At 44.8% G+C, this 27,969-nt stretch overlaps 1 protein-coding gene across 1 annotated transcript in view; it reads right to left on the minus strand.

Annotated features, from left to right (window-relative positions):
- Positions 1 to 4,095: 4,095 nt before the first annotated feature.
- Adsl (adenylosuccinate lyase) overlaps positions 4,096 to 27,969 on the minus strand; it is a 34,011-nt gene continuing 10,137 nt past the window's right edge. The window contains exons 4-10 of the mRNA XM_075702728.1: positions 27,886 to 27,965; positions 24,812 to 25,030; positions 21,136 to 21,226; positions 15,579 to 15,796; positions 11,881 to 12,061; positions 8,100 to 8,276; positions 4,096 to 4,313 (exon numbers count right to left, since the gene is read on the minus strand). Of these exons, the coding sequence (XP_075558843.1) occupies positions 4,227 to 4,313; positions 8,100 to 8,276; positions 11,881 to 12,061; positions 15,579 to 15,796; positions 21,136 to 21,226; positions 24,812 to 25,030; positions 27,886 to 27,965 (1,053 nt within the window). The 3' untranslated portion in view covers positions 4,096 to 4,226. The remainder of the gene's footprint in view (positions 4,314 to 8,099; positions 8,277 to 11,880; positions 12,062 to 15,578; positions 15,797 to 21,135; positions 21,227 to 24,811; positions 25,031 to 27,885; positions 27,966 to 27,969) is intronic.

The following is a 27,969-nucleotide window of genomic DNA, read 5'->3' on the forward strand; positions in this document are numbered from 1 at the left end:
TGAAAGAGGTTTGTTGAAAAGCGGCACGTGTGTACACGTTGCCACATGCTCAGCCAAACTAAGTTGGTCTGATGGCTAGTTTCAAACCCTTTTACCTCAGCACGGCAGCCCGATGTGCTACTCATTACCCAGTGATCCAGGTAGGTGGGAAAATGGTTAAATACAAACATAGACAGACAGATAGATAGAAACATGACCCTCCAGAAAGTGTGTGAAGTGCCCTATGAATGCAAATGCACTAAAAAAAAAACATTGCCGGGGGAAAAAAATGTGCAATCGAGAATTGAACCCACACTTCTTACATGGAAGGTGGAGATGGTACCGCTACTCCAATCTTTTTCTTTTTACATGGCATTTATTACAATGAATGAAATGACATATGAAATGATGTATGTAGAGGAACTATTTACAACATTATAAGCACCAGATGGTCGTAACCAATCACAGGTCAGTGAGCAGTTGCTTCTAAGTTAGTATAAGTGTAAGAGCTGCAGTTTCTCTGTAATGCTTTTGCAGTGGTAACGGATAATTACGGATGTCAAGAGGCTAATGTGACAACCCTCTGGGAGCTCCAGAGGGCATTGTGCACAAGCAATGCGATGGAAAGATCCAAATGAGTTTCTCGCATCGACTTTTCTCTCTGCCACGCTCCTGCCATGTTACATGCAAGCTCTAAACCGTGCCCCCCCCCCCCACTCCCGGATGCAGCATGCAAGACAGCAGCAGCAGTGCAAAAGTTGAAAAGACAAAGTAAGCTTCGGTTTAATAAGTTTAATGCATCGGCTTGTTTCAAGCGTTCCCAATGACGTAACATGGGTAGCCAATTGGATCGCTTCTTGAGTGACAACGCTCACCTACACTACGTAGCATGGGATGGTGTGGTTGAAAAAGCAGGGCAGCAGTACCGCTGCGATCGGTAGCCGTGCACATTTTTAAAGCCATGTAATAAATTGCACGATTTATGCAGAGCATATAATCTGTCTCTTAGTACATAATCGGAAGTACCTACCCCACCGACTCTGCACATTTGTGCACAGTCGTCAAAATTGTTTTAGGCTCCCTTGAAAGGCCAACTACAACTAAATTTCACTTTGGTGAAACGGGTCATAATTGAGTAGTATAAGCTATGGAAGCTCGGTAAAACCACAGGGCTGGTACTTGTCTAATCATACGATGCAGGTGGTTAGCAGGCATGATGCAAATCCCAGGCCATGGCCTCCGTTTAGTGTTCCGAAGGCTCCACCTATTCTCTGAGGTTATGTCCAGAAGCCATGCTGATTCTCAATGTTCCAAGTTTGGCACAATTCCTGGCGAGTGATAAAAGCTTGCTTTTTTAATTGCGATGTCAGAAATGTCAATTTTTGTGAGCTTTTCACAGCACATCCACTTGAATTTAAAATAGAAAATTTTCATGGGGGCTGTTTGTATGTGCAGTATCTAACAATAAGCTTTTGATTCAGAGTCAAATCTTGTTGCCATCAGCCTCTAAGCGCAGAAGCCTTAGCTTCCTATTGTGTAATATTCTTTTCATGCCTAAAGAAAATGTGTTGTATTTAGAAACTTGTGCTACTTGTATGTGAGGCGAAAAAATCTGAAATTAGTGTCTCAAAATTTTAACACCATAGCATTTATGAGCTTGTTTAAAAAAACAGGGATGACCATCTGGTGCGAAAGAATGCCTTCATATTAGCGCATGTTCAATGCACACCTTTGGACCAGGAAGGTGGACAGTCTTGCATTTTATCACACCCCTGTAAAACTGTTGATAATGCAGAGTTGAGGGCAGCTACTTGTGAGCCCGAACAGGTGTAGCCACGAGGGTCCCTTGGAGTGTTCAGCATCACTGAAAACTCCATGTGCAGAACATTGTTTTTGAAGTAAAGAGATGTCATATGTTTTTGTAAGGCAACTACGCTTGACATCTATATCTGGCTTTCTCTTGCTTTGGAAAAGAATCGTGTGCGCCTCTCTGGGTTTTTTCAGTCTCCTCCTCATAAACCGCGAGGCCATTGGGTCTGTGCATGGCATCACGACAATAAAAGCTATCGACTGGTCTGTCGGTGTCAATCCATCTACTAGTTCACTGTACTGTGCTGTGCAATTGCACAGCCGCTCTTCCTTGTCATCTCGCTTGCCTGTTATGCACAATGAACTGACGTAACCTCCTGTAGCGTGTTTCACACTGCGTGGCCAGCAGTAATAGCATGTAGCCAAAAGCGCATTGTCTGCATAAGTAGGTGTTGATGGTGTTTTCAAAAACAAGGAAAGAGTGTCAATATGAAATTTCTAATGTCCACTTGTCCTCTAGATAGATATGTGGTGAGGAGGACGAAAGCACCTGTGGAGAGGGTAGCAAAGGTGAGAAGCTACTAGCTCGCCTTCAACCTCAGAGCGGTTTAGCACTGCTTTAAGAGGAAGCTTTAGCTAGAGGCCAGCTTCAATTTTCCTAGTCAAATATTACATGTGAAATGCGTAAATTCTCCTATTTGACTACTGGCTCGACCCATTTAAAAGAAATTTGTTGCGTTTGTGAGACAAAGCTTAATTCTGCTGATTTTAGGATGCAGAAGTTTGATTCAGAGCCTCAAATTTTTCAAAAGAGTTGTCAATAAATGTAAGTCTAACGAAAAAAATTCAAGCACATAGTTTACAAACCCGCAACTTTGCACTAAGAGTTTGCAAACTGCTTCTGTTAGAGCACCTGAAGCATACAAATGTCATGTATATCAGTTTACAACTAATGTTAAAATGTTAAGAGTTTGCGAGAGTTCTGCAAAACTCCCACGACAAACGTAAAAAAGATGATCACTCTTTCTTTAGAGAAAGGGAGAAAGGGGGATGCACAGCAACATTAGAAACAGCTATGAATGGCTGCCAGTTATTAGACATCTCGGTGCTTGTATTGTGATTGGGGGCAGTGGGGCATGTGTATAATTGAGGAACATGTACTGGTGTCATGTCAGTGGCCCTCTTTCCACTCTTAATGTTTCACTGCAATACTTTGTGTATGCTTCATTGCGTAACACTGATGTATTGCAGCAAAGCTGGCTTAACAAAACCTGCCATTATGCATTTTGTATTCGACCTTTGCCTCACGCACAGTCCTCAATGCATGTCTCTGTCTGATGTGAACTGAGTTAGCTCTACACTGGCTGCACACAAATAGTTCGAATTTAAATCTGACTTCGGCTAGATGCCTAGTGCACAATGGCAATTATGATGTGGCTGTACTACATGACCTTTGCTTCTCTTCCGGTGGGATTGGGGAAGGTTTTTGCAGGATTTATGGCCATGCGTGTACAATCGGGAAAATTGGTCATAATTCAAGAGTCTACTGAACAAATCGGGAGAGCTGGCAGGTATGCCCTATGCTTTCCTTGGCTTCTTTATCTGTTGCTTCATAAGGTTCTTGCTAACAAAAATCGGGCCCCTCAGTTTGTCTTCTCGTCTATAACATTCTTGAATGGGCAACCATATGGCATCTGCATTCATCTGCTATGTGAAGCATCTGTGCATAGCATCAAAAATGTACCTTCGTTACACTTCATTTCATACATAGCAGGCAACGATGTGAAGGCTAAAGCGAGTGCTCACATTTGGAACGGAAAAGTCATGCATCAGATACAACAGAAAGACAGAGGTATGCATCATGTAATTCAGACCAGCATTGTCTCGTGATAATTCTACAAAAGTGACAAAGTATTTCTAGGCACACATCAGTCATTACTGTAGTCCTCGTGACATTGCTGCAGTCGACATCTTGCACTGTACACCTGCTTGAACTGCTGTTTGCATTTCAGCATAGCTTGCGAACAGTGCAGTGCATAAACAAACATTGCATTAGATTTCACGTTGAACAGCATGAAAATAAATATTGTGTATCACGTTTAGTAATTTTGTAGCATTTAACTAAACTGCATCATCACTTGGATCACAAAATTTGCGTTGCATCTACGTGGTTTTTCAACACTGTTCATGAATTGGACCGTGATGAATGACCACAGCAAGCACATTTGCTGCAGGTGCAGCCACGTATTCAAACTAGCAGTTTTGTTCACACAAATGATACTGGAAGAAAACAACTCACTCGGAGGATTAACAAATGCAGCACATATTTATTTTAGGACATGGAAAATAACTGTTTCATTTTTTCGCTCTTAGATTGAACAGCTAATTGCTGCCTTGCAGCTAATGTAACCTCAGTGGCAACGTCAACAACCATGTATTCACAGCTGGACGGTGGCGTCGACGTTCATGTGCGCTTTGTACGGCTCCAGGGCGGGCATCACCTCCTTCTCCACAAACTCCTTCACCTGCACATATTGTGAAGCGTAATTCACATGTCACTGCATAACTTAAACTGTCCTTCAAAAAAAAAAAAATTTGTAATTGCATAAAACGCCTAGTTTCGTGTAGTGTACATATTGACCAGCCTCCCAGCAAAATTTTGTGTGAAATATGAGTCCATGTGTCCCAAACATCTTGTAAGTAAATGATTTTGACACTAAAACACACAAAGAACAAAGGAACTGGTCACGACACAAAAGTGAAACGTATTCTAAGAAGCAGTGGCAGCTTTGTTGCATATTCACAAGTAAACAGTCATTTATTAATTACAGTTTTGCTAGAAAGGCAAAGCAATGACAGTGATAACAAGCATGCGAGACGTGTGCTGCTGTGCAGCGTAGGGAGCAATCCGGAGGCTACCAAACATGATAGTTTTACCCAACGCAACGGCGACTGCATGTGTGGTGACATTGCATTATTAAAGCTACGGCAATGTTGCACACGCGTGCCCATACACATGATTAAAGGTTAGCAGATACATGATTGGCGAGCGCGCTTATCAAGTGGCATCTCTGAGCGGGTTAACCTCCCTGCCTTCTCTTTTTCCCTTCTCTCTCTCTCTTTCTCTGGGCTGAAAGGAAGAATGACGGGGGCGAGCAACTTTGGGGAGGTGGGCACATCCTCTCCTTACCAACCGTTCCTCTCAACCTTTTCGTGAGTGACCGCTCCATCTCCCCCCTCTGTGTCGTCGTACCCTTCTCACACTGTTCCCCTTTCAGCTTCGACTGCCTTGCAAAACTAGAGTTACTAAATGCAGCTCTATACAAAATGGCCAAAGTAGTGGTGCCAAAAAATGTGCACTCGCCAAGAATGAAATAAAAAATAAAGAACCGACGTTTCGGGCCCCGTACGGGTCCCTTGATCACAATGAAGATGTAAGCATGGGCGCGCGGCTATTTATGGGTGAGGTGGCGCAGTGTTCGGGTGTATATCTCGGGAAGATTACCCCGCGTCCTGTTTATCGTGTGTCTAGTTGATTGGATGTGAAATGATTCTAAAAGCAAACGGGCAGATATGTTTTTCTTTTGCGATGATGGCTGCCGAGTCCCAGTCAATGATGTGTCCGGTTGTTTCGTGATGCTCCGCCAGGGCGTTCGCGGCTGTGTGACCCTTGGCGACATCATTCATGTGTTGTCTCAAGTGCCGTTTAAAATTTCCGCTCTCGCCGATGTACGACACGTCACACTCCTTGCAGGGTATTTTGTATATCACTCCCGGGTAGTCCGCGTGTTGCAAAGGGTCTTTTGCGCGTACCAGCTGTTGGCCAAGTTTTCGGGAAGGCACGTGGGCGATCTGAACACCGTAGCCCTTAAAAATTCGTGCCAGGGCTTCGCTTGTTCCCACTGTGTAGGGTACCGCCGCGCGGTTCACTGTTTCTTTCGCCGTTTCACGGCGGGGCTTCACTGCTTTGCGCTTCTGCGTTCTGAGCAGTTGTCGAGGGTAGCCATTGTTCAACAGGTCCCTTTTTACAACCTGTAGCTCTTGCCTACGTTTCGTGGGGCTAGAGCAGACGCGGAATGCCCGGGAGAAGAGTGCTGCTGCGACGGATCGTTTTTGCCCAATTGGGTGCGCCGAGTCGGAGCTCAGGTACTTTCCGGTGTGCGTTGGCTTTCTGTAGACACTAGTCCTCAAGCCGCTTGAAGTCCTCTCTACGAGGACATCCAGGAAGGGAATTCACCCATTGTTTTCCTCTTCAGCCGTGAACTGTATACTCGGCTTAAAGGAATTTAGGTGCTCGAGGAAATGTGCTGCGTGCCGGCGAGGGATAATTATCTCTCTTTCTCTCTTTCCCTGAGGAAGGCAAGCATCACAGAGTGACAGAGTACCCGGAATTGTGACGAGATTAGGAAAGTTGGTGGCATGAGGTGGAATCAGCTGATGCAGGGTTACACGCAATCCTCTCGGAGATGCTTTCATCCTTCAGTATGTTTGATGATGATGACGACAATGATAGAGAAGGGCACACTGCAGAGAAACACCAATAGACAACAAACAGTGGCAAGAAGTGCCAGTGTGCAGTTGCCAAGGCACAAGAAGTTGCCTCTTCAGCTACCAGCTGGCATCAGCATGTGACAAGCTTTGAGAAGCTAAAGGTAACCAAAAAAAGAATTTGAGCAAGAGGTTGAACATTCATTGCAAGAAACAAAAGGTGCATTATGACAAGGACTAAAGGAAACGAGTAACAGGAAAGGTGCTCTGAATTCGTCACTACTCGGAGTCAGTTTTTAAAATTTTATTATTTCTCTGAGCAGCGAGAGACTAAAAGATATCCAGCCCTTATGTAGTCAGTACCACTTGAATTCTGTGGTTTCATGTGCCACAACCACAATTTGATTATGAGGCAAGTCGTAGTGGGGGACTCCAGATTAATTTTGACCACTAGGGGAATCTTTAACATGCCTCCAATGCATGGGACACAGGATCAAATCACCCCAGCTGGGATTTGATCCCGTGACCTCGTGCTTAGCAGCACAACACCATAGCCAATAAAGTCAGTACAGTTCCGTTAATTCAATCCCAACCAAAGGCCGGCTGGCACCAATGCATTTATATAGGCTGAAACTTTATTTCTATCCTAAAATTGGCCTTCGCCAGATAATTTGAACGTGACCAATCGAAATGCACGAGCCTGACTGATCCCTATGGCAACCCCTTTACTGGCAGCATCTGTCCCGGCAGAGCTTAGAGGGCAGTCAATGTGTTGAACGCGTTATATCTCGTAGAAAATGCTAACTTCAAGCAACGGTGATCGTAATGACTTATCACAGTATTTAACTGATTCTAATGCACTTCTTTCTTTTTTCCAAGAAAACTGAACCAAAAACCGCATTGACGGCGGTCGTATGCTTTGCCGCATAACGCGACTGTATTGCGGCAATGCTGACTTCAAGAAACTAGCCACTACTGTGCAACACGCATCTGTGCCCATTTTTCTCAAAAAAATATTGGGTACACATTAGATGTCCGCTTTGTCTAGGGGCTTAATGTTATCTCTACATTATTTTTCTACTTTGGACATATTGAAAGCGGGTCCACGTCTGATAGGGGCCGTGTTAAAATCAGGCAAGTACTGCCAAACAAATCAGCGGGGTGCTTTGAAGTTTTTTCTGCATCTCGTTTAATTCGACCCACCAGATAATTCAATCAATTTCATTGATCCCATCAGGGTGGAGTAAACGGAAGTCGACTGTACTTGCTTAGTGGCTGAGAAGGAGAAGTGAGGAACTATATTTTTCTGTAGGACTCAACTACGTCAAGCCAAACGACAATGAAGCCAAGGATAGCGTAGGAGAAATTACCTGAAATGTACAAATGTTAAAGTAAAGAGAAATGAAAGCGGATGAACAGATAACTTGTCATAGGGGGGAATTGAACCCTCATCTTCTGCATTAAGTATGCAGTTTGCTAACAGTTGAACTGTGGCAATGGATGTTCTCATGTTCACTTTCTTGAGTGGTTTGCGTATGCGTACAAGATCTGACCGTGGGAGTTTTAGCCAGCAGCACTCATGGCCTTATCATTTCTACACTTCAGTTAAAAAGCATAAGTAATTTCCCTGATGCTTTCGTTGGCTTCACTGTCTGTTGGGTTCATGTGGTTGTGGCCAACTACTTCATGGGGCCTGCAAGGAAATAAAGTGAAGCAAAGTGGCATGTATCATCACTTTTTCTTTTCCTTTTGTCCTGTCTCCGCTCGCACAACGTTTCACACGATGGCTGAGCAAGGCATTGAGTGTGCACAGGATGACGCACCTGTTCAGAGGCCCGCCCAGTGAATGACGAAGGGTGCAGCAGCGAGTCGAGCTGCTGGTGAATCGGGGCAAAGTAGGAGTCAGCCCGGATGCGCTCCACCAGGTCATTGGACAGGCCTTTCTCCTTGACCTGGGCGGCCGCCTCGTGCGACAGGACGCGAATGCGCTCGTGGCAGTCCTGGAAGAAAACGGGATTATTGTACTCACTGCCGTACCCTGCAGGTGCCATGATCAGCAGCAGCCATTCGCGCGAACGTTAGCACGAAGTCTGCAGCATTATAACGTTTTGACATGTTGTTACCAGCATCGCATTTCTGCTACTGCCACATGGCAGTTGCATATTGCCTTATGTCATCATTTTACTGCATTATGGCATTACGGAATCAGGGTGTAGACGAGCCGTATGTAAATATACTGAAAGATATCTATAGCAGCTCCACAGCCACCGTAGTCCTCCATAAAGAAAGCAACAAAATCCCATTAAAGAAAGGCGTCAGGCAGGGAGATACGATCTCTCCAATGCTTTCACAGCATGTTTACAGGAGGCATTCAGAGATCTAGAACGGGAAGAATTGGGGATAAGAGTTAATGGAGAATACCTTAGTAACTTGCGATTCGCTGATGATATTGCCTTGCTTAGTAACTCAGGGAACCTAGTGCAATGCATGCTCACTGACCTGGAGAGGCAAAGCAGAAGAGTGGGTCTAAAAATTAATCTGAACAAAACTAAAGTAATGTTTAACAGTCTCGGAAGAGAACAGCAGTTTACGATAGGTAGCGAGGCACTGGAAGTGGTAAGGGAATACATCTACTTAGGACAAGCATGAGACCATGAGACTGAAATAATCAGAAGAATAAGAATGGGCTGGAGTGCATTTGGCAGGCATTCTCAGATCATGAACAACATGTTGCCATTATCCCTCAAGAGAAAAGTGTATAACCCAGCTGCGTCTTACCAGTACTCGCATACGGGGCAGAAACCTGGAGGCTTACGGAAAGGGTTCTACTTAAATTGAGGACGACACAACGAGCTATGGAAAGAAGAATGATAGGTGTAACGCTAAGGGAAAAGAAAAAAGCAGATTGGGTGAAGGAAAAAATCCGAGTTAATGACATCTCAGTTGAAATCAAGAAAAAGAAATGGGCATGGGCAAGGCATGTAATGAGGAGGAAAGATAACCGATAGTTATTAAGTGTTATGGACTGGATTCCAAGGGAAGGGAAGCGTAGCAGGGGACGGCAGAAAGTTAGGTGGGCGGATGAGATTAAGAAGTTTGCAGGGACAACATGGCCACAATTAGTATGACCGGGGTAGTTGGAGAAGTATGGGAGAGGCCTTTGCCCTGCAGCGGGCGTAACCAGGCTAATGATGATGATGATCATCATCATCTTACTGGTGTCACTTTTGAACGGATTGTCACTGTTATCGCTTTGTGCCACACACATCTACTGTAGCTTAAATTTTACAAACACCGTCACCAGTTCTGTAGCAAAATAGACGTGTATAATTAGGTTGAGTATACATGGGGACCAACGATTACGCTGTTGAGACATGTAAAGTGGTATGATATAAAAAGTTGGCACTTTACTTCATTCTATCGAAATTTTGTTATGCTGAAATTTGAACTTTTATGCAATAAGTACAGTCATGGATGGATTTTTCTTACACAATAGGAGCCATACAATTTTTCAAGTGATCCGGGCAATCGTAAAGAAATGAATTTCAATTAAAAAAGGAATCTCATTTGTTAAATTTGGGAGTCGCCAACGAAAGTTAGGGTTTCATGTTGTGCTGATGATATCTTCACATCTGCAGTAGAAGGTGAAGCCAGCAAAGCTTTTGCATCCACTTTGCTGCTGCAGGTGACGGTGCTGCCCTCAGTGGAATTTGGCTATTAAGAAGAGTGCAGGCAAAGGGGAACGAAAGCTTTGTCTACCTCTCACTTCAACGAGTCTCCGAAACTTGAGATTACGTACCCTCTGGCACTAAATGCACGGGAAACCAGTGCACCTGAAGCCGCATGTGGCCATGTTAACTTCACTTGCTGCAGATTATATAAAAGATAGGACAATTGGGGCACACACGTGTGTGCTCAACCATGCTGACAGCCCTGTGTTGCGAAGGACGGGATAATAAACACGTTCCCTTCTTATTACACGGTTGATCACATTACTACCATGTGCTTGCCCCCCACCCCTTATCCTTGCTCATATGGGAAGACGGCACACATCAAGTCACACTTCCTTCTCGGCTCACCGCTGCACGCTTTACCTCACACCTACAGCATATGTCGCTAGAGGCACAATATTCTTATCACACTTGGACTTGTGCAGAACATGACAGTGAGAGAGCCTTGCTGCTAAGCTTCGGCAGTCACTCTTAGTTGTGCAGCGTGTGGTTTTAGAAGTGCATTCACAAGCAGTTGCGCGTAATTCCATCTGCGTGTGTAGCAGCTGTTAAATTTCGTTATGGAGAGAAACCTCGTTACCTTGAGCACCACATTAGCGAACTTTTCATAAATCCCTTCGTCACGTCTTATAGTTTCAATGTAGAAATATTTAAGTACTACGAACTTCAGAATACCAAACCTTACAGAACAACAATCATTATTCAGTTTCTGTGTCATGCTAACAGTGCCTCAATACTACAAATTAATATTTAAAAATCTGAGCTTTCTTAAATTGTCGTGTTTCCTTCACGGCAGCCGGAGCAGTAGAGCAGCAGACAAAGGCACAGAATGCGGATGCCACAGTGCATTGGTTTGGAAAACCTAAGACGGTGCCGGAGGAGACTTTTTTTTTTTCTATAGTGGAGGTGACGACACATCAGGTTTTCCAAATGCATGCTCCGCCCGGAGAAGTGTCGCCTATCAGCGGAGGCACTCCTCTTCCTTCTTTTGCCTTTCTTTCTGTGCACTTCTTTCTGTGAACGTACTAGCACGCACGGAGAAAGGTAACCTCCATGCTCACGGGGATGCTACAGGGTCCACTGTTGCACTTTCCAAGTGGTGTTGTTTGCGCATGCTTGCACTTTGAAATAGTTCAGGTGCCTGCCTCGAGCGAGACAGTTGTGGTGTCCAAGAAACATTGCACTTTGGAGACGACATAGAGCTTCCTCTTTGTCAGCGATTTTATCGGTGTCAGAGGCTCTTGTGCACACACCACTCTTGCTATACGGTGCTTCGGTAGCGCGTAGCGGTGGAATAGATGGAAAATAGCAGCAGCGTAGGCTGAGACCCAACAGCGGCATTCTTGCGGATAGCTCATACAGCGACAACTGATGGGTTGGAGGACGAAATGGTTGATCTTGAAGCTTTCACTATGATGACCTTTCAGAATAATGAGCAGGTGGCCACGATCCCCTCAAGTTTGTCATATTGAGATTTCACTGTATTGAGGCTCAATATACATGGTGCTTCATGGACCTGACATAAAAACTGACATACCTTGTTGTACCCAGAATTCCGTTATATTGAAGTTCATTACGAGGTTTAACTGCGTGCATTATATGTATATAACAGATGGAACTAAGCCACTATATCAAGTTCAACGGCCAAACATTGCTCTCCACTATTGTAATTCAAGGGTTGCCTCTTTTTCTGGGCGCCAATTCACCAGATAAAAAGTTACACTCGCACCTTCGGAACGGTTCGGCTCTGCACCTACACTACAATACTATAAGATGTAAGGAAAGGAACAGTCTCAGGTCTTCATCTGCCATCACAATAAAACGTCACGGAACTCTCTCACGTATATCTGGCTAGAGTCTCTCTCTTCGGTACCTGTCGGTTGCCGCCGGCCTTGACCATGGCCATGATGACATTCTCGGTGGCCATGAAGGGCAACTCCTGGCGTACGTGGGCCTTGATCACCTCGGGGTAGACGACCAGGCCCTCGGAGATGTTCTGCAGGGTGTTCAGCACCACGTCCGCCGTGAGGAATGCCTCCCCGAGGCAGATGCGCCTACGTGACGTGGAAGAGATTGCGAAGAAGTAGGTAAGTTTACAGGAATGCAACCTAACAAACGTTATGCTTCAACTACCATAGGTTTTCGTTAATTCGACTCCAACTAAGCTAGTGGCAACCACAGTTGTGTCAAGTATTTTCGGCGTTCCTGAAAATTCCTCGCATTGCAGGACGAACTGGCAAACTACATTTGGCTTAGGTGTGGGTTACCACGTGGTTTTGCAATTGTTGCAGGGCTGTGTTATGAATGTGGAATACAAATTGTGCTACGGACCATACGAAAGACGACACATTATGGTCCATGGGCAGTGATAAAGTTCTGTACGAGAGTGATGACGATAACCATAAAGTTCGGTTCCTACTATGATAAAGTAAACTTCACTCATTCAATCTTTTTCTGATTGCCAGGTACGCAACATTTTTCTGACAAAATAGAGTGGACATGGATTTCTACATCATTTAGGTGCTCTAATGTCATTTCTACATTAGTTTTGTACAATTGGCTTCCACTGATTCGATCCCGACGAGAGGGACACAATTGATTGGATTACCTGGCAGCTTGAATTAAACTAGAGGCAGTATGTGGTAGTATGTGCCCGATACTAAAATGAAAAAAAAAATTAAATTATAGGGTTTTAGGTGCCAAAACCACAATCTGATTGTAAGGCATGCCATAGTGGAGGACTCCGCAAATTTGGACCTCCTGGTGTTCTTTAACATGCACCTAAATCTTAATACATGGGTGTTGTTGCATTTTGCCCCCATCGAAATGTAGCTGCTGTGGCTAGGATAAATACTAACATGCTCTTGAATCAAACGTGCACCCACTTTCTACGTATTCAAAGTAGAAAGATAACATAGAAATGCCATTAATGCTCCTAAACAAAGTAGAAATTGAAAGTGCACCCAATTATTTAGCAAGAAAGATGCCACATGCCTTTGATTATGGCAATAAGAAAAAGACAAAACCAGCGAACTTTACGTTCACAGAATGGTAATTAATTTACTTAATGAGCATTGTCATCACTCTCAAACAGCATTTACCACTGCCTATGTTGTCTCTATGCTCTAAAGTGCATTTGAGAGTACTGGATTTATTAAACGACTCCGCAACAATCACAAACAAGATGGCTGTCCATGCCTAGACTAACCACTTCGCTAGTTTGCCCTGTGATGCATACAATTCTTCAGAATGCCAGAAACATGTGATGCAACTTGTTGCTAGGTTAGCATGTAAAATATAAAGTCTTTTGAATTAGTTTTTCATAACTGAAGACTGAAAGCGGCGCATCATTGCCGTCACACTATACTAAAACTGCTACTGTTACCATCTTGTGATGGCACTGACGCTGGCTAGACTGGCTCTTGGTCTTTGGAATGGTCTTTGGTTTTATATCTGATTGTGCTACACAGGCTATTTCTGGTCCAACTTTGTTTGGGAAAAAAAATGCACATCATAACCATGTCAATAGCATAATCATTTATCGTGAGTTATTGTTTTCACTAGAAAATCTTCCAAGGGAAGACTGGAAATGGGCGTTTTCGTCAGGAGACCTAAATGTGCATCACATATATGTATTATTAAACAATTTCAATGAAGGAGTCACTAAATGGGTCATCATAAGGGCCAGGCATATGCATGCTGACCGGTCATGTTCGAATTATCCAGCAAAGCCCAATATTAGAAATGAGATAATGAAACTTAATTTAGGGCAACAGAAATGCATGGGCACCAGCAATGTATCAGACCTAAAGTTGGGATAAAATTGACCAGAAAATCAAATTACCTGGAGTCAAATTAATGAAAGTTATCATACTTCGAAATCACAAAAGCTAGGTGCATTTTAGATTCAGGTACAGGCTAGAATTGGGCAAATACTGCCAATTGATGTAGCCACATGTTTTTGCATTTTTCCAGCCTCTTCTGAACTTTTATCGAGCACATTACTGTGCATTTGGCAAGGTGGCAAGAACAAGCTTGTCAAGCACATAGCTGCACAAAAAAAAAAAAAAAATCTGCAAGCAGCACAGAATCTCTGTTTTTGTACCTAATCAACAAAAGAATATAAAGAAACAGTCGAACCCAACAATATTGAACTCGCAAAAAAACGCTTATCAGTTCGATATAGAGCATAATTCGATATAAGCCTGCTAAAGAATTGGATGCCATAAAAGCACATACCATTCATAAAATTACTTAATCGATGAAACTAGCTTAGTTTCGCATGAAATAGTCCTGTATTTTCTTCTGCTTGGGCAATTTTGCCGCCAGCAACACACGCACTTCTCCATGTTGTCTAAGGAGTCTGAGCAACTGAGGCTGCAACATTCCGCATTCACACAGAAGCGTCGGACTAGTGCGGCACACCAATCACTTCGGAGGATGTGGGCAAAGGACCGTCGTTGCTTTCCTCATTGTGCCCACTTTCACTTGTGCTCGGTACAATGTCGGCAATGTAGTCTCCGTTTTCGGGCTCTCCAGTGGTCGCGACACCATCATTCGCACTCACGAACTCGTCCACCATTGATTCATCAACAGCTTCTGGAAATTCAGATAGCTCGCTCCAAATTTCGGCAACGGCTTCGTCACACTCATCAGAATTTACAGTCATCGCCGAGCATGCGGAAGTCGCCACGGCTGAAGCAATTTCGGGTGAACCACTCGTACATGGCTTGCAAACTTGTCGGGCGCCATGGGCACCAGGTTGCGGCCGCTTTAGCCCTATCTCCCCCTTATTCTTCAAGATCGCGCTGAGAGTGCTCCTCGGAATCTTACTGCGGGCATATCCGACTTATCACCGCATTTGACCCGTTTTATTATTTCGAGCTTCACGCCAAAAGGCGAATTCTGCCGCTTCATCACAGCAACACTGCAGGAGAATGCCCACAAGGCACAAACACAATGAACCAGAAAAGCAGTGAGACAACTCCCACTTTCACCATCTTGCACGACCAGAGCACAGGAGCCTCCGATTGGCTGTCTGAGCAAGCGTTGCTGGTGGGCCCGGATCATTTTTTGCAGGGCGCGCCAACGGCTCGTCCGAGGCAGTGCGGTCACAGTAGGGAGAGCGGTTGGATGGAGCCACGCCGCCGGGTTTCCTCGCCACCGTGAGGGAAAGCCAACTTCTGGGGGCACTTTTCCGCTGCTTGACGTTCGATATATAGGGAGTCGCTGCTATTTTTGTTCGATGTAAGCATAATTTTTGCTATATATACTCATTGTAACTATAGCGTGTCCAGAAATTGTTCGATATATAGAATAATTCGATGTAAACGGGTTCGATATAGTCGGGTTCGATTGTATTGAAAGACTGTAGTAAGAAGTGGGGACACAAATTATATGTAAATTTCGCCTTCAGGTGCAGCTTCACAGGCCACAAAGCCACACATGCGGGGAAAAGGTCGCATACAAATACATCATTAACAGCTGCAAAGCTCCACAACTCGTGAATAAATCAGTCTGCACGCGACATGGGCGCGCAGCTGTGTGTCGCCATAGAACATGCAGACGTACCGGTTGGCGCTGTCGTCAAGGGTGCGCTCCATCCACTGGGTAGCCTGCGTGGTGAGTGGGTCGGCCACTAGCGCCATCAGGTGGCGCGACAGGGAACAACACCGCTCGCTTCGCATTGGGTTGCGCTTGTACGGCATCGCGGACGACCCGATCTGAGTCTTCTCAAAGGGCTCCTCCACTTCCTTCATGTGCGCCAGCAGCCGGAGGTCGGTGCAGATCTGTGCGCACGAAAACGACGTGGTGAGAGATGGGCAGGTCCCTAACCTCTCATTGCCCAAGCACTTTCAATGCAGTTAGCATTGTTCGAAAACTTTACCCCCTTCGCAGTGTGTAACTAACCTCTTTCAGCCAGTGAGCCAAGTTGTCTACTAGCTTGTGACACTAGTATGCTGGTTGCCGTCTTCCTGGGCAGACAATGTGGGCCACTGGGCATGTACCCGAATAGACAACTTGAGTCACTGTGTACGTGGTATTGGCATGCGCCCATTCTTGGTCAATTCCCTGTAATTTACCAAGGCGACCAAAGGAGTATATAGCCCCAAACATATATTAAAACAGCACCCAATCCATAGCGGACACCTTCTCGTTGAGCACAGCCACTTGATAGGGAGCCATAGCAACAAAGCTGGAGCCAGAATACTAGGGATACTTCAACTAGGGTGCAATGATTCAAACAAGATATACTGTGTCATGGTATCCTTTGGCATTGCGATTGACGGCGAGATTGCCAGTTCGTGTGCCTGCTCAGGTACCCATAAACTTTTGTAATTCATGGATGGTATGGGGATATGGCATGAAAATAAGATAATTATCATAATAATCATCATAATGCACAAAACATATAATCACTAATTACACATCCATCGTAAGAAAGGTTGCTAACAGCATGAACGTCGCCAATCATCTCCAAAGGATGGATGCACCACAAATTTCTTTTGCATGAATAAAACCTGTTGATTCACAGTTGAAAGTAGTATCTAGAGCCATCCAATTCTTTCATAATGTCACACGAGTGCTTTATCCTCACGCATTAATGATATGCGCAAGGATATGTGCATGCTTTCTCAAAGTGCAAGCAGGTTGCAGCATCTGCCATTCATTGCAACACATCTACCCCACTGCAAGGCACTGATGCGTGTTGTGGTTGGCACTCGTGTGATATTAACATGCGTGCGTGTTGGTTTTTATCCGGTGACTGCATTTCACTGGTTAACAAATGTTATCGCTCAGTGCAACACACACCTTTCTGTATTGGAAGTTTCTCTAATGTTATTGCTGTTTCTGTCTGCTGTCTATGTTTTCACTGAATCCTGTGTAATTAGAGCACATGCATGACACGAACAATGTTGTACATTCTGGAAGGCATGCTCGCGAGCATGCTGGAACCTGCAATGAGTCACATACAAATAGCTAACACACTTGACCCAGAGTATCAGATTCTCGACGATCGCCAACTTCACTTATCACTGCCGTTGTGCTCGAGTGTTACTTGTTTTGTTGGGCGCAAATTCACCCGATAAAGAGTTAATATTGTAACTGGCAGCTAGGACACTGTGTTGTTTTTACTGTCACTACAACATGACATCTGGTGGAGGTGCTTCTTCGTTCTGTACCGGACGTGCCCGGCAAGCCCAAGCCATGAACACAACTTCCGCATTGCCAAAGACCAGCAAACTAGCCACAGACTGCTAAAACTGCTACTGCTCTTCCTGATAAGACCATGGAAATCAAGACCAAATCAACAGCCACAATGGAAGCCCCAGCATCCCCAATCATGCTGCAACAACCCAGGCAGCCACCAACCTTCCACGAATGATGGTTTGAAGACCCGCAAAGCTGGCTGGAAACATACCAAAGGGTCGCTACATTCAACAACCAGAACTCCAGTGACAAGGCATGGCATGTACACTTCTCCTTGGAAGATGCCTCCAGGATATGGTTCGAGAATCGCGAGTCCAACCTGAAAACATGAGACCTCTTCCGCAACACCTTCTTGAACACTTTCATGAGCATTGTGTACAAAGAAAGGGCTGAAGCAACCTTGAAATCCCCTGTGCAGCTTCAAAACGAGAACATTGCCACCTTCACAGAAGAAATGACTCGCCTCTTTCAAAACGCCGATTCTGACATGTTTAAAGAAAAGAAAGTCAGTTTCCTGGTGCGAGGTTTGACACAACTTTTTCGCTAGATTAATCCGCAACCCACTCAACATCGTCGCGGAATACACGACCGAAGCCACAGCCATTGAGAAGGCCCTAGAAATGTGCACAACGCAATATAACCACCGAGTGCTCATGCCAAAGTGCAAAATCCAAGCACTGGGCTCCGACGACATCCGAGAAACCATCAGGACCAATGTGCATGAACAAATCCGTAAAATGCTTCCCACGTCCCAGCCTCAGGTCGCCTCGATCGTTGACATAGTGAAAGAACTTTAGCGGTCACTGGGAGTTCCCAATGTACAGCATGGAACAGCCAGAAGCAATGACCTGTGCTGCCGTCTCCCGCAGCCAGAATCTGCATTCGCGCCAGCACCCAGTAACACCAGAATTCCATCGCCTGTCACTGCCAAACCATCCTCCAGTCAGCCCATGCAGTACTTCAAAGAAGATGGACATATGGCGTGACCGCGACCACCACCCGCTGTGCTATCACTGCGAGGAAACAGGCCATGTCTACTGCCGATACCCATACCGTGATATGGGACTACGAGGCTTCACCATCAATGCATGGCGTACACAGGTAGGTGAACAACCATGATACATTACCGGCTACCTGGTCACAATGCAGTGGAGAGCCCGACAACCTTCCCGTTTGCAGTCTCCAGGGCCACAGTGTCCACCATGTTGTAGTGACAGTAAAAACAGCACAGTGTCACAGCTGCCAGTTACAATATTAACTCTTTATTGGGTGAATTTGCGCCCAACAAAACTTCTGTGGCCACAGTGCCAACCATACACAGGTCCAAATCGTGCCTGGTCAGTTAGCCCTTATTTGGAAAACTAAAAGCAGCAACCGATGGCGGTGCGGTTGCTGTTCACAGAATGCAGAAAAGCCTCTGCTTCCAAGCACGACACATTAAGATCCAATTCGACGATGTAGCAATGAAGCACCACCATCTCAACGAAGCTTTAAAAGAAAGAACATGCCACCTAAAGAAAATGCGCAATGTGACAGAACAATAGTGGGACAATATGAAGCAGGTATGACTCACTGCCACGACCTAACTGCAATGCAAGAGGAAGAACCACCGATCTCAATGTGCTTTTCAATGGCCCGGAAGTCACAGGTGACTTTAGTATACAAGACAGAGGAGCCGACTATTTCGTCACCAGTGGATCATTCGCTGCCAAGTTGAAGAAAGTCAAGAATGCGTGGGAAAACCCTAAAATCTACACAGCTGGAAGACACCTGATAAGACCGACTGCAATCTACATGGCAAGAGTTACAATTCATAACCAGACCTACCCTGTGATGTTTGTTATCCTGCAACAATGCTTACAGGTCATAATACACGGCATAAACTTCCTCAACCAACATGGCACAGTCAACTCAAGATCTAAGTCGATAATGTTGTCCAACGGACCAAGCGATACCGCCATTGAGGGCCCTCAGTTACCGTGCCTTGAATGTGCTCGAAGACTAAGTCAGCATCTCAATTCACGCCAGCGTCATCATTTCTGTTGGCACCGAAACATTTGCAGACATTGAAAGCGTCATCAAGAGCAACACACATCTAGTGCTCGACTGTGAAATTTGCAATGCAAGAAGAATTGCGCAACAGCATGAAGGGAAAACTAAGGTGCTGCTGACAAACTTCAGCAACAAGTACAAACATCTGAACACAGGGTTCGTACACAATATTTGGCTGAAAATTCAAGGACATTTCAAGGATTTTAAGGATGCAAAAAGGCAGAATTCAAGGAGTGTTAGCGTAATTTTATTTCCTCACATGACTTAGGAAAGGAGCCCTATTTCCGCATTAATTTCTCTTTCAAGAGCTGTTATCTCCGCTTCTTTTTCTTTGGCTGTTCGACGGAAACTGTTGGCCTTGACAAGACAAGTCAGGTCATTTTTTGCTTGCAATTATCTGCAATTATCTGTATTTTTACTAATAAATAAATAAATAAATAAATAAATAAATAAAAATAAATAAATAAATAAATGACCATAGTTCCCAAACCAGCCTGGGACATCAATCAAAGCCTTCCCATGAGTAATCAGCAACAGCTCAAAAGTGCAATCAATCAACAAGCTGATAAAATGCTGCATGACGAAACCATGCAGCGATCCAAGAGCCCGTGGGCATCCCCTGTTGTTTTATTGAAAGAGAAGGATGGTACTCTGTGTTGTTGCATCAATTATCATCGCCTGAGAGAGATCACAAAGAAGGATGTGTGCCCCTCCCACGGATATACAATGCATTGGGCCAGCTCTGCAACGCTAAGTATTTCTCATGGATAGATCTCAAAAATGGCTACTGGCAAATAGGAGTCGACGAGAGGGATCATGAGAAGACTGCCTTCACCACCCCAAATGGCTTCTATGAGTTCAAGGTCGTGCCGTTCAGGCTGTACTGGGCACCTGCAACATTCCAGCACGTGATGGACACGGTGTTAGCAGGACTGAAGTGGCAGGCGTGTCTTGTTTACTTGGATGATGTCGTCGTCTTCGCAGAAAATCACCTTAGGCGGCTTGCGACAGCAGTAGAAGCCATCAAGTCATCAGGGCTCACTCTGAAGCCAAAAAAGTGCCTCTTTGCTTACTATGAGCTTCTGTTCCTGGGCCACATCATCGGCAAGTCTGGAATCTGTCCTGATCGGCAGAAGACATCTGCCATAGCTCAATTTTAACAGCCTGCCGACAAGCAAGTGCACATGCTGCTTGGCCTGTGTGCCGATTACAGGTGCTTCGTCAAGAACTTTTCATGCACCGCCGAGCCATTGACCCATCTCATAAAATCTGACGTCGAGTTCAAGTGGGAGACGCCGCAGGTCGAAGCATTTCAAGAACTGAAGCGATGCCTGCAGTAGCCACCCGTGCTTGCACACTTCGACGATGACCCTGATATCGACATCGTTAGCAGGTGCTCCATTGAAGCTCCAAGATGTGCCAAAGGTGCCCATAAGTACACTAGATGCCTTTAAAATGGCCGGAATACTTCGCAGAATTGTCTTTACCATCCAATAAAGCTCATCATGATTCTGTTGTCACTCATTTTTAATCGCTCAATGACAGTGTGTGCTTATGTCGTATTCTATCATCTGCATTTTCTTAGCAACAGGATTCGCAAGAGTAGCTCTCGAGAATTTTCTTTTTTTCTCTCTTTTCAGGTAGCGGTGTCCAGGATTGTTCTATGAAAACTTTGTTGAAGAAAAAATGTGCCCGCGATGGACTTTGTTGCAGTGGTAATTTCAGTGCTTAAAGTTTTAAGGAACACCAAATGGGAATAACAAACTTCATGTGCTGGAAATTTCAATGAACTGGCATTTCTTATGCAAGGATTCGATGATATCAATTTTTGTGCATAACAGCGTATAAATAAGTTAACACTCACCTTGTGAACCGAGGCACCCAGGCTGGCCAGTGCCGCGAGGCAGTCGATGTCGACCTTGCGAGTGTAGGTCTGGCCGCAGATTACGTAGGCCCTGCAAAGTGTCGACATGCGTTGGCAGCAATCTAGGAGCGTCCCTCATTTTATCAGAACTTGTTACACACAGCATCCCATGTGGTCACAAGAGCCGGTTGCAGAAATGGCACCCAGCACGCAACTGGAGCACAGAGCATGTAAAAGAGACACATTATTTGCTAGGAAGCCACGCTGATCATAGCATGATTTGAGTAATTACTACGATAAGCTTTAACATGCCGAAGTAACGGAGGGGTTATGAGGCGCCACCACTAGTATCGCTGTGTGAAATACAGAAAAAATTTGTACTTGTGACATTAAAGGGGCATCGCAAAATTTTCATCAAAACATGGCAACAGTCACCTCAGCTACTACAGAACACTGCCACGACCACTTGCGCTAAATCTTATGCTAGTACATGCACTGCATAGAGCCTGCAATTTTGCTTGAAAGACCACACGCACCGAACGCAACCAATTTTGAATGTGGCTTCGCTAAATATAAAATTTACAATTTATGACCAGGGGGTCGAGCCGAGCAGAACCCAGGTGGACATTTATGACTTCACGAACAGTCGCCAGCAAGAGCTGCACTGCACTCTCTGGAAAACAACACCGTCGTCCCAAGTATTTTTTTTAGAGCGCAGCTCTTAGGTGGTCAATTCCTGCATTGAGCGTCGGCATCTCTTGTAATAAATGTGACCAGTATTACATAGCCGAAATTAAAAGGCCCATGAACCACCCCTTGGGCTTGGTGAAATAACATAGTCTGTGGGTAGAATACGCTGCTGTGAACATCTGAGCCAAGTTTTGCTGTTGTATGCAGCGAGTGGAGCTCGCAAGCAGAGCGCCAGAGCCACGTTTCTCTCAAACACTCTCTTTTCAACGGACGCCTGCTCCGTATTCTCTTCTGGGCACTTTATTTCGTAATCAAGTGGATTTCCATATGCGGCTGCTATCAGCAGCTGCCGTCTGCTGCGTAGCATAGATACAGCGGCCACCGCAGGCTGCCGCCACAAGTCCAGTGGCTAAGCGCACTGAGCCTCGCTGAGGACAACTGCGTTTGGCTTAAATTTGGCACATCGTAGGCGCCTACGTTAAAATCAAAAATTAAATTTGAACTGCGCGCCACGGTGACATTTAGAAGGCGGAGCTTTGTGGGCATGCCCTACTCCGCTGTAGCCTTGACAGTGCAAGGGAGGCCATATTTGATTACGAATAACTCTGCTTCTGCTGAATGCCCTGAAGTACTTTTAGTGGCAAAGTATTTCTGGAATAGTCCATTTTCACTTCAAATGCATTTCTACACATCGATTAAAAAGTGGGTCAGGGCCCCTTTAAGAGGAAGTAGTGGAGTTGGGCAGGCCATGTGATGTACAGAGCAGATAACTGAATGTCGATTAAAAATTGAGCCCCGATATAACAAACACAGATATAAAAATTAATGCGGATCCCATGCACTGTGGGAATCAGTGTAAACAAAGCTTTCCGTACTGTTTGCGTTGATTGACAATAACAGGTGGTGATGTTGACGGCACATGTTCAAGTTTATCAGCACTCGGTACAACACGAGAGCAGTGAGGTGATGTTAGAACATCACCTTGCTCACACTTGTGTTTGTCTACTTAGCACACAGAACACACAGTGAAGCGTGTTTGCTCGAGGCGTCAGTGTGTGCCATTGTTTGTAGCCCGCGAGATCAGCACTGTCATTGCCTCACAAGTCATTACCTCATTTGCTGGGCAGCCACTCGAGCAGTGTTGTCTCCATGCTGTTGTGCTTTATTGCAGCTTTGCGTCTGCGCGCACAAACTTGCAACAGTGTATATTCTTCAGAAATGGCACAATCACATGGTGCCGTATTATGAATGTATATTTCTCCAGTGTGTCCGTATCTGTTGCCACGTCTAGTAGTAGCATTTCCTGTATTGAAGCAACCCCAAACGAGGCATGCTTTCCGACATTTCCTTTCTCATGCTCTTGCCATGCAGACGGTACATGCACTCAACCAACCCCTGTGCTACACGCAAGACAGCAACAGCAGCAGCAGAAAAGTTGGAGGAATAGGCAAAGAAAGCTTTGTTTTAAGATTACCTGGTACAACAAAGAATAATGTAAAATATGCAGTTTTTTTTGCCTATATCAGCACATACGCCTATAACAACAAAAAAAGATTTAAATTATGGGGTTTTAGTACATGCAAAACCCACGATCCGCTTATGAGGCATGCCATAGCAGAGAACTCCGGAATAATTTGGAGTACCTGGGGTTCATTAACGTACGCCTAAATCTAAGTACACGGCTGTTTTCGCATTTCGCCCCCATCAAAATGCGGCCACTATGATGTCTATAACGAATATTGGATATAACAAAGGTATTTTTGTGTTGAATGCAAATTCATTGTAAGAAGGATCAACTGTAGATTAACAGAACAGTTGCCAAGGGAAGGAAAACACAGTAGAGGACCAGGTGGAGTGATGAAATTGGGAAATTTGCAGGCATAAGGTTGTTTCACATGGTGCAATTGAGTCGAAAAAAATCGTTTTGATGCGCGCGTCGCAGGGCGATTTTCACTGGCAGATTTCATATGCGTTTGCGGCAGCACGACTTCCGTCGCAGCGATGCGAAAGGCTGGCCCCTGCTCACAAAGTATCCATGCCTGCATCGTTAAATAAAAACAACATGGAAACTAGCCAAATATTGCAATTTTCCTATTAGTATTCAATAACAGAATAAGTACACCATTTTTTAATGTTTAAGAGCATTGAGACTTTACGACAGCTTGCGGGTGCGGTGAGTGAGACGCTGCACAACACCATGAGCGAGCGTGCAGCTTGTGCGGCGTCGGTGAGGTGGTTCCATTTAGTACACTCTAGTTTCGTTGTTACTATGGAAGCCACAAGTTTTTTCCTGGAGGAGTATTTGCGTTTGCAGAAGAACAAGCTACTACTGGGTGTGCATGTATAACCAGCTGTATGACCAGCTGGCACAATTTGTAGCGATGAAGAGGTTGACGACGGTGGAGATCAAGTGGGTAGGTGCCTTATGTTGAGGGGGCGGCTGCACCCGACCTGGATAGCACGCAGCTTCTTCCTTTTATACGAATTGTGTAAGCGCAAGAAAAAAAATGTTTATGAAGCTCCTAAGCTGCAGGCGCTGGTGGGTACACCCTATGAAAACATAACTAAAACTGGCGTGCGTCAGTGCTCCACAGAGCTACCAATGCGTGGTAAAACAGGAAAGCGCCTTATTTTAACAGCGCTTTGTTTTGTCACACATTGCCCCTCCGACATCACACCGATTGTTGCGACTCAGCAATCAGTTGGCAGAGCCAACTTATTGGAATCCAGTCGCAGAGAGCCCACGATGTCGCGGCGGTCGCTGAACGACAGAACTCGCTTTGTCGCCGAGTGAAAATCACGCCATGTGAAACAGCCTATAGGATGCAGCCAGTGGATGCAAGACAAAGGTAATGACAGATCACTGGTCTTCATGCTGAAACACACTTAGATTGATGATGATGACCACATGGCAATGCAAGAAGGGAGAAGCAGAGAGAAAAGAAACAGTTGCAGGAGAGTAAGAACCGAGGAAGTCCAAGCATACTTTTCGAATCCGGCCATCTTGGTGACAAGCCGATCGAGTTCCTGCACCTTGGCGTGGTCGCCCTCGAAAAGCTGCAGGAAGCTGGCCTGGGTGCCCGTGGTGCCCTTGACGCCACGGAAACGCAGGTCCGCCTGCGCCCGCTGCAGGTTGCGGAGGTCCATCAGCAGGTCCTGCACCCACAGGCACGCCCGCTTGCCCACCGTCGTCAGCTGCGCCGGCCTGTGCGCATGTCACAGCAGAGCTGTGAAACACGACCTGAACAGCTGAGCATCTTAACTCTTTCGTTACTGCGCCTGTAGAAATTGATCAATTTGATCTAAAGCTTTTCCAGATGCTGTTAAACATTTTCGTTGGAATTCCACTAGGAGCATCATGCACCGTCTGAAATGATGACAGGGCTTTAGCTATTTGTCTGATCTGACCATTTTTGGCAGATCCGGGAGTCTGGAAAAATAAAACTTCGGCTGGAGGTATCGTCGAAGCTAGCCTCCAGTGCTCCTAGCGCTTCCACAATAAGATGACGCAGAATTTGCACTTTGGTCGACTCGGCAACGTGATTTTTAAATGACAGCAGTGTGAAGACAGAGAAGCTTCTCTCGGGTTGTCTAATTTTCCAATCTGATGTCTAGGCTCTTTAACAATGTCTCAAACAACAGTGAAAGCTTATGAGTGCGTGTTGTTTTGATAATTGTGCTCAACTAATATCAAGTGCCACTTTATTTTTCCCATCGTGGGTCACATTTACCCATCAGCATGTTGACAGCACATGTACAAATTATTACAAGCAATCCTTCCTGTTGTGTGGGGTTTTCACTCACACAAGAGTATGCAGTCAATTTCAGACTGATCTTCAAATGAAGCTTGACTAGCTGCCTAACCTCTTACAATCTGAACACCACCTGTGCAAGTACCTTTACTCATCACTGTACAATACTGTGCAATGCTCCACATTACTGTACAGCACACTGTACAGGAACTGAAAGAAGCACATGGAACCTCTAGCACCAGTTTAATGCACACTGAACCACCTTGCTTGCACAGAAATGCTGATCAAATGCTATAATCAAGTATGAGCAGGCTTCTGCATGCTTCCCAACCTGACAACCATTGCTTCGTGAACCTAAAGAATCCAGAAAAAAAAAAGGAAGCAGGTGCCCGCTGCAATGAGTCAAAACAAATGCTCTCTGTAAAATAGGAACTTACCATTTTCACATTTGAAACGGTACTATGCATAACATGAGCAATCACTATGGTTAGTAGTGATGCCAACAAATCTTGATAATAATTTTCTTGCGTGACCCAACCTACAAAAGTTTGGAACTAGGAACAAGGTGCATACTTTGTACAGTTCGGGTTTCTTTTACTCTCAGTACTTATACTAAAAGCAGCAAATCATATTATTTGCATTTGTGTTCCTTCAGAGATGCTTCTTTGGAGCTTTGCATAAGAATTTTCAATAACTGTCTGAGCAATTATTACTGTAAAGCTTTGACTTGGGCGAGTTGGTTCATGGCTGTTCAAAAGGCGCAGAGCTTGTGTTGTGGTTTGTGTTTGTCTCCGTCCCAGTCACGCTGCGCCTTTTGAATAGGAAATATTAATGTTTATATATATTCAAAACACCAGTGATTATCAGGCTATAATTTTATGTACTGCGGTGCATATCGTGACTACTATCTTTTGAAATAAAACATTAAAAAATAAAGCACCAAAAATGAGTACATTTCTAGCGGTAACGAAATAGATAAAGGCAACTGCAACGAAATTCCACTTTCGTTGAAACTTCTACTTATAAATGAGTAGTACAGTCAACTTCCACTAATTCAACCTTAACGAGACCAACAGAACTGACATAATTATCTGGTGGGTCTAACTAAACAAGAGGCAGAAAGAATGCCAAAACACAATGCTGATTCATTTAGCAGTATTTGCCCAATTCTAACGTGCCCCCAACTCAAAAGCTTATTCACTTTTTGCGTGTTCAAAGTAGAAAACTAACACAGAAGTTGCATTAGAGCTCTTAAACAAAGTAGAAATATAATACGCACCCGACATTTTAGCAAGAAAAATGTAGCAGGCCTGCAATTCTAGCAGTTAAGAAAAGATGAAATCAGCTAACTTTCTTTCACACATTAGAAATTTAGTTACGATTAATGTCCACCGACGTCACCATTACTGTCCATGGACCTCCATTATAGCACATTGCACATTTGATATTCCACATTTGTTGAACTCTGCAACAATCACAAACGGGAATGTGACCCACACCTGGACGGACCACTTCGCTACTTCGTCCTGTGACCCACACATTTCTCCGGAACACCATAGACAGAAGCCGCAACTTTGTCGCCCATCGCTCAACACGTGAAATAATGTTTTGTAATCATAGTCTTAAAGTGGTGGGTCACTGCCGCCATCTGACAATGGTGATGAGGACAGATCGGTAGGCTGTTAGGAGCACCACGATTGCTGTTTTGTGCGGTTACCGCCCCGTGCAGGCAGTGTTCAGACCAATTTTCTTTCTTTACAAAATGCGTGCCTTAGAAACAGGTAAATACGGTTATCATTAATTGTGTGCTGCCATTTTCAAATAAAAATTTTGTTAGGATAAGTCGAAAATTTGCTTTTTTGGTGGAAGATAAGGTGTACTTGACACATTCGCTGTCCCCTAACGCTGCCATGACAGATTCTGCAACCACTGTCGTCATGACTGGGGTCACCATTGGGGCCCGGTGCGCTTGCGTCAACCAGTCAATTATGTCAACCAGTCAGCATTGAAATAAAGAAATGTTCGACACACGGTAACGTATGGGCCCCAGCCAGAATCTCTGATTAAATTAATCGAAAAATCCAATTAGTTGAACTCATATTGAAGTCTACCGTATAAACTAGCAAAACAATCTTAGCAAAGATGTAGGAGTGATAACCGTCCAATTTTGTAGCTAACAACCCTTACATAGTGCTAAGCAGACAGCACAATTGTGGCCCACCTACAAGACAACTCGTAGGTGGACCGTTCAAGAAGTTTCTATAGCGAGGGAGTTAAACAACTCTATCAAAATCTTTGTTTCACTTACTGGAAGTGCGTGTACCCAAGTGTTGGAATCATGGCGTACTCAGTCGCAAACTTTGCAAGCCGCTGGATGCAACGGGCAAGCTGC

Source organism: Dermacentor variabilis, chromosome 8 (genome assembly GCF_050947875.1).
Source record: "Dermacentor variabilis isolate Ectoservices chromosome 8, ASM5094787v1, whole genome shotgun sequence".
Taxonomy (NCBI): Eukaryota; Metazoa; Arthropoda; class Arachnida; order Ixodida; family Ixodidae; genus Dermacentor; species Dermacentor variabilis.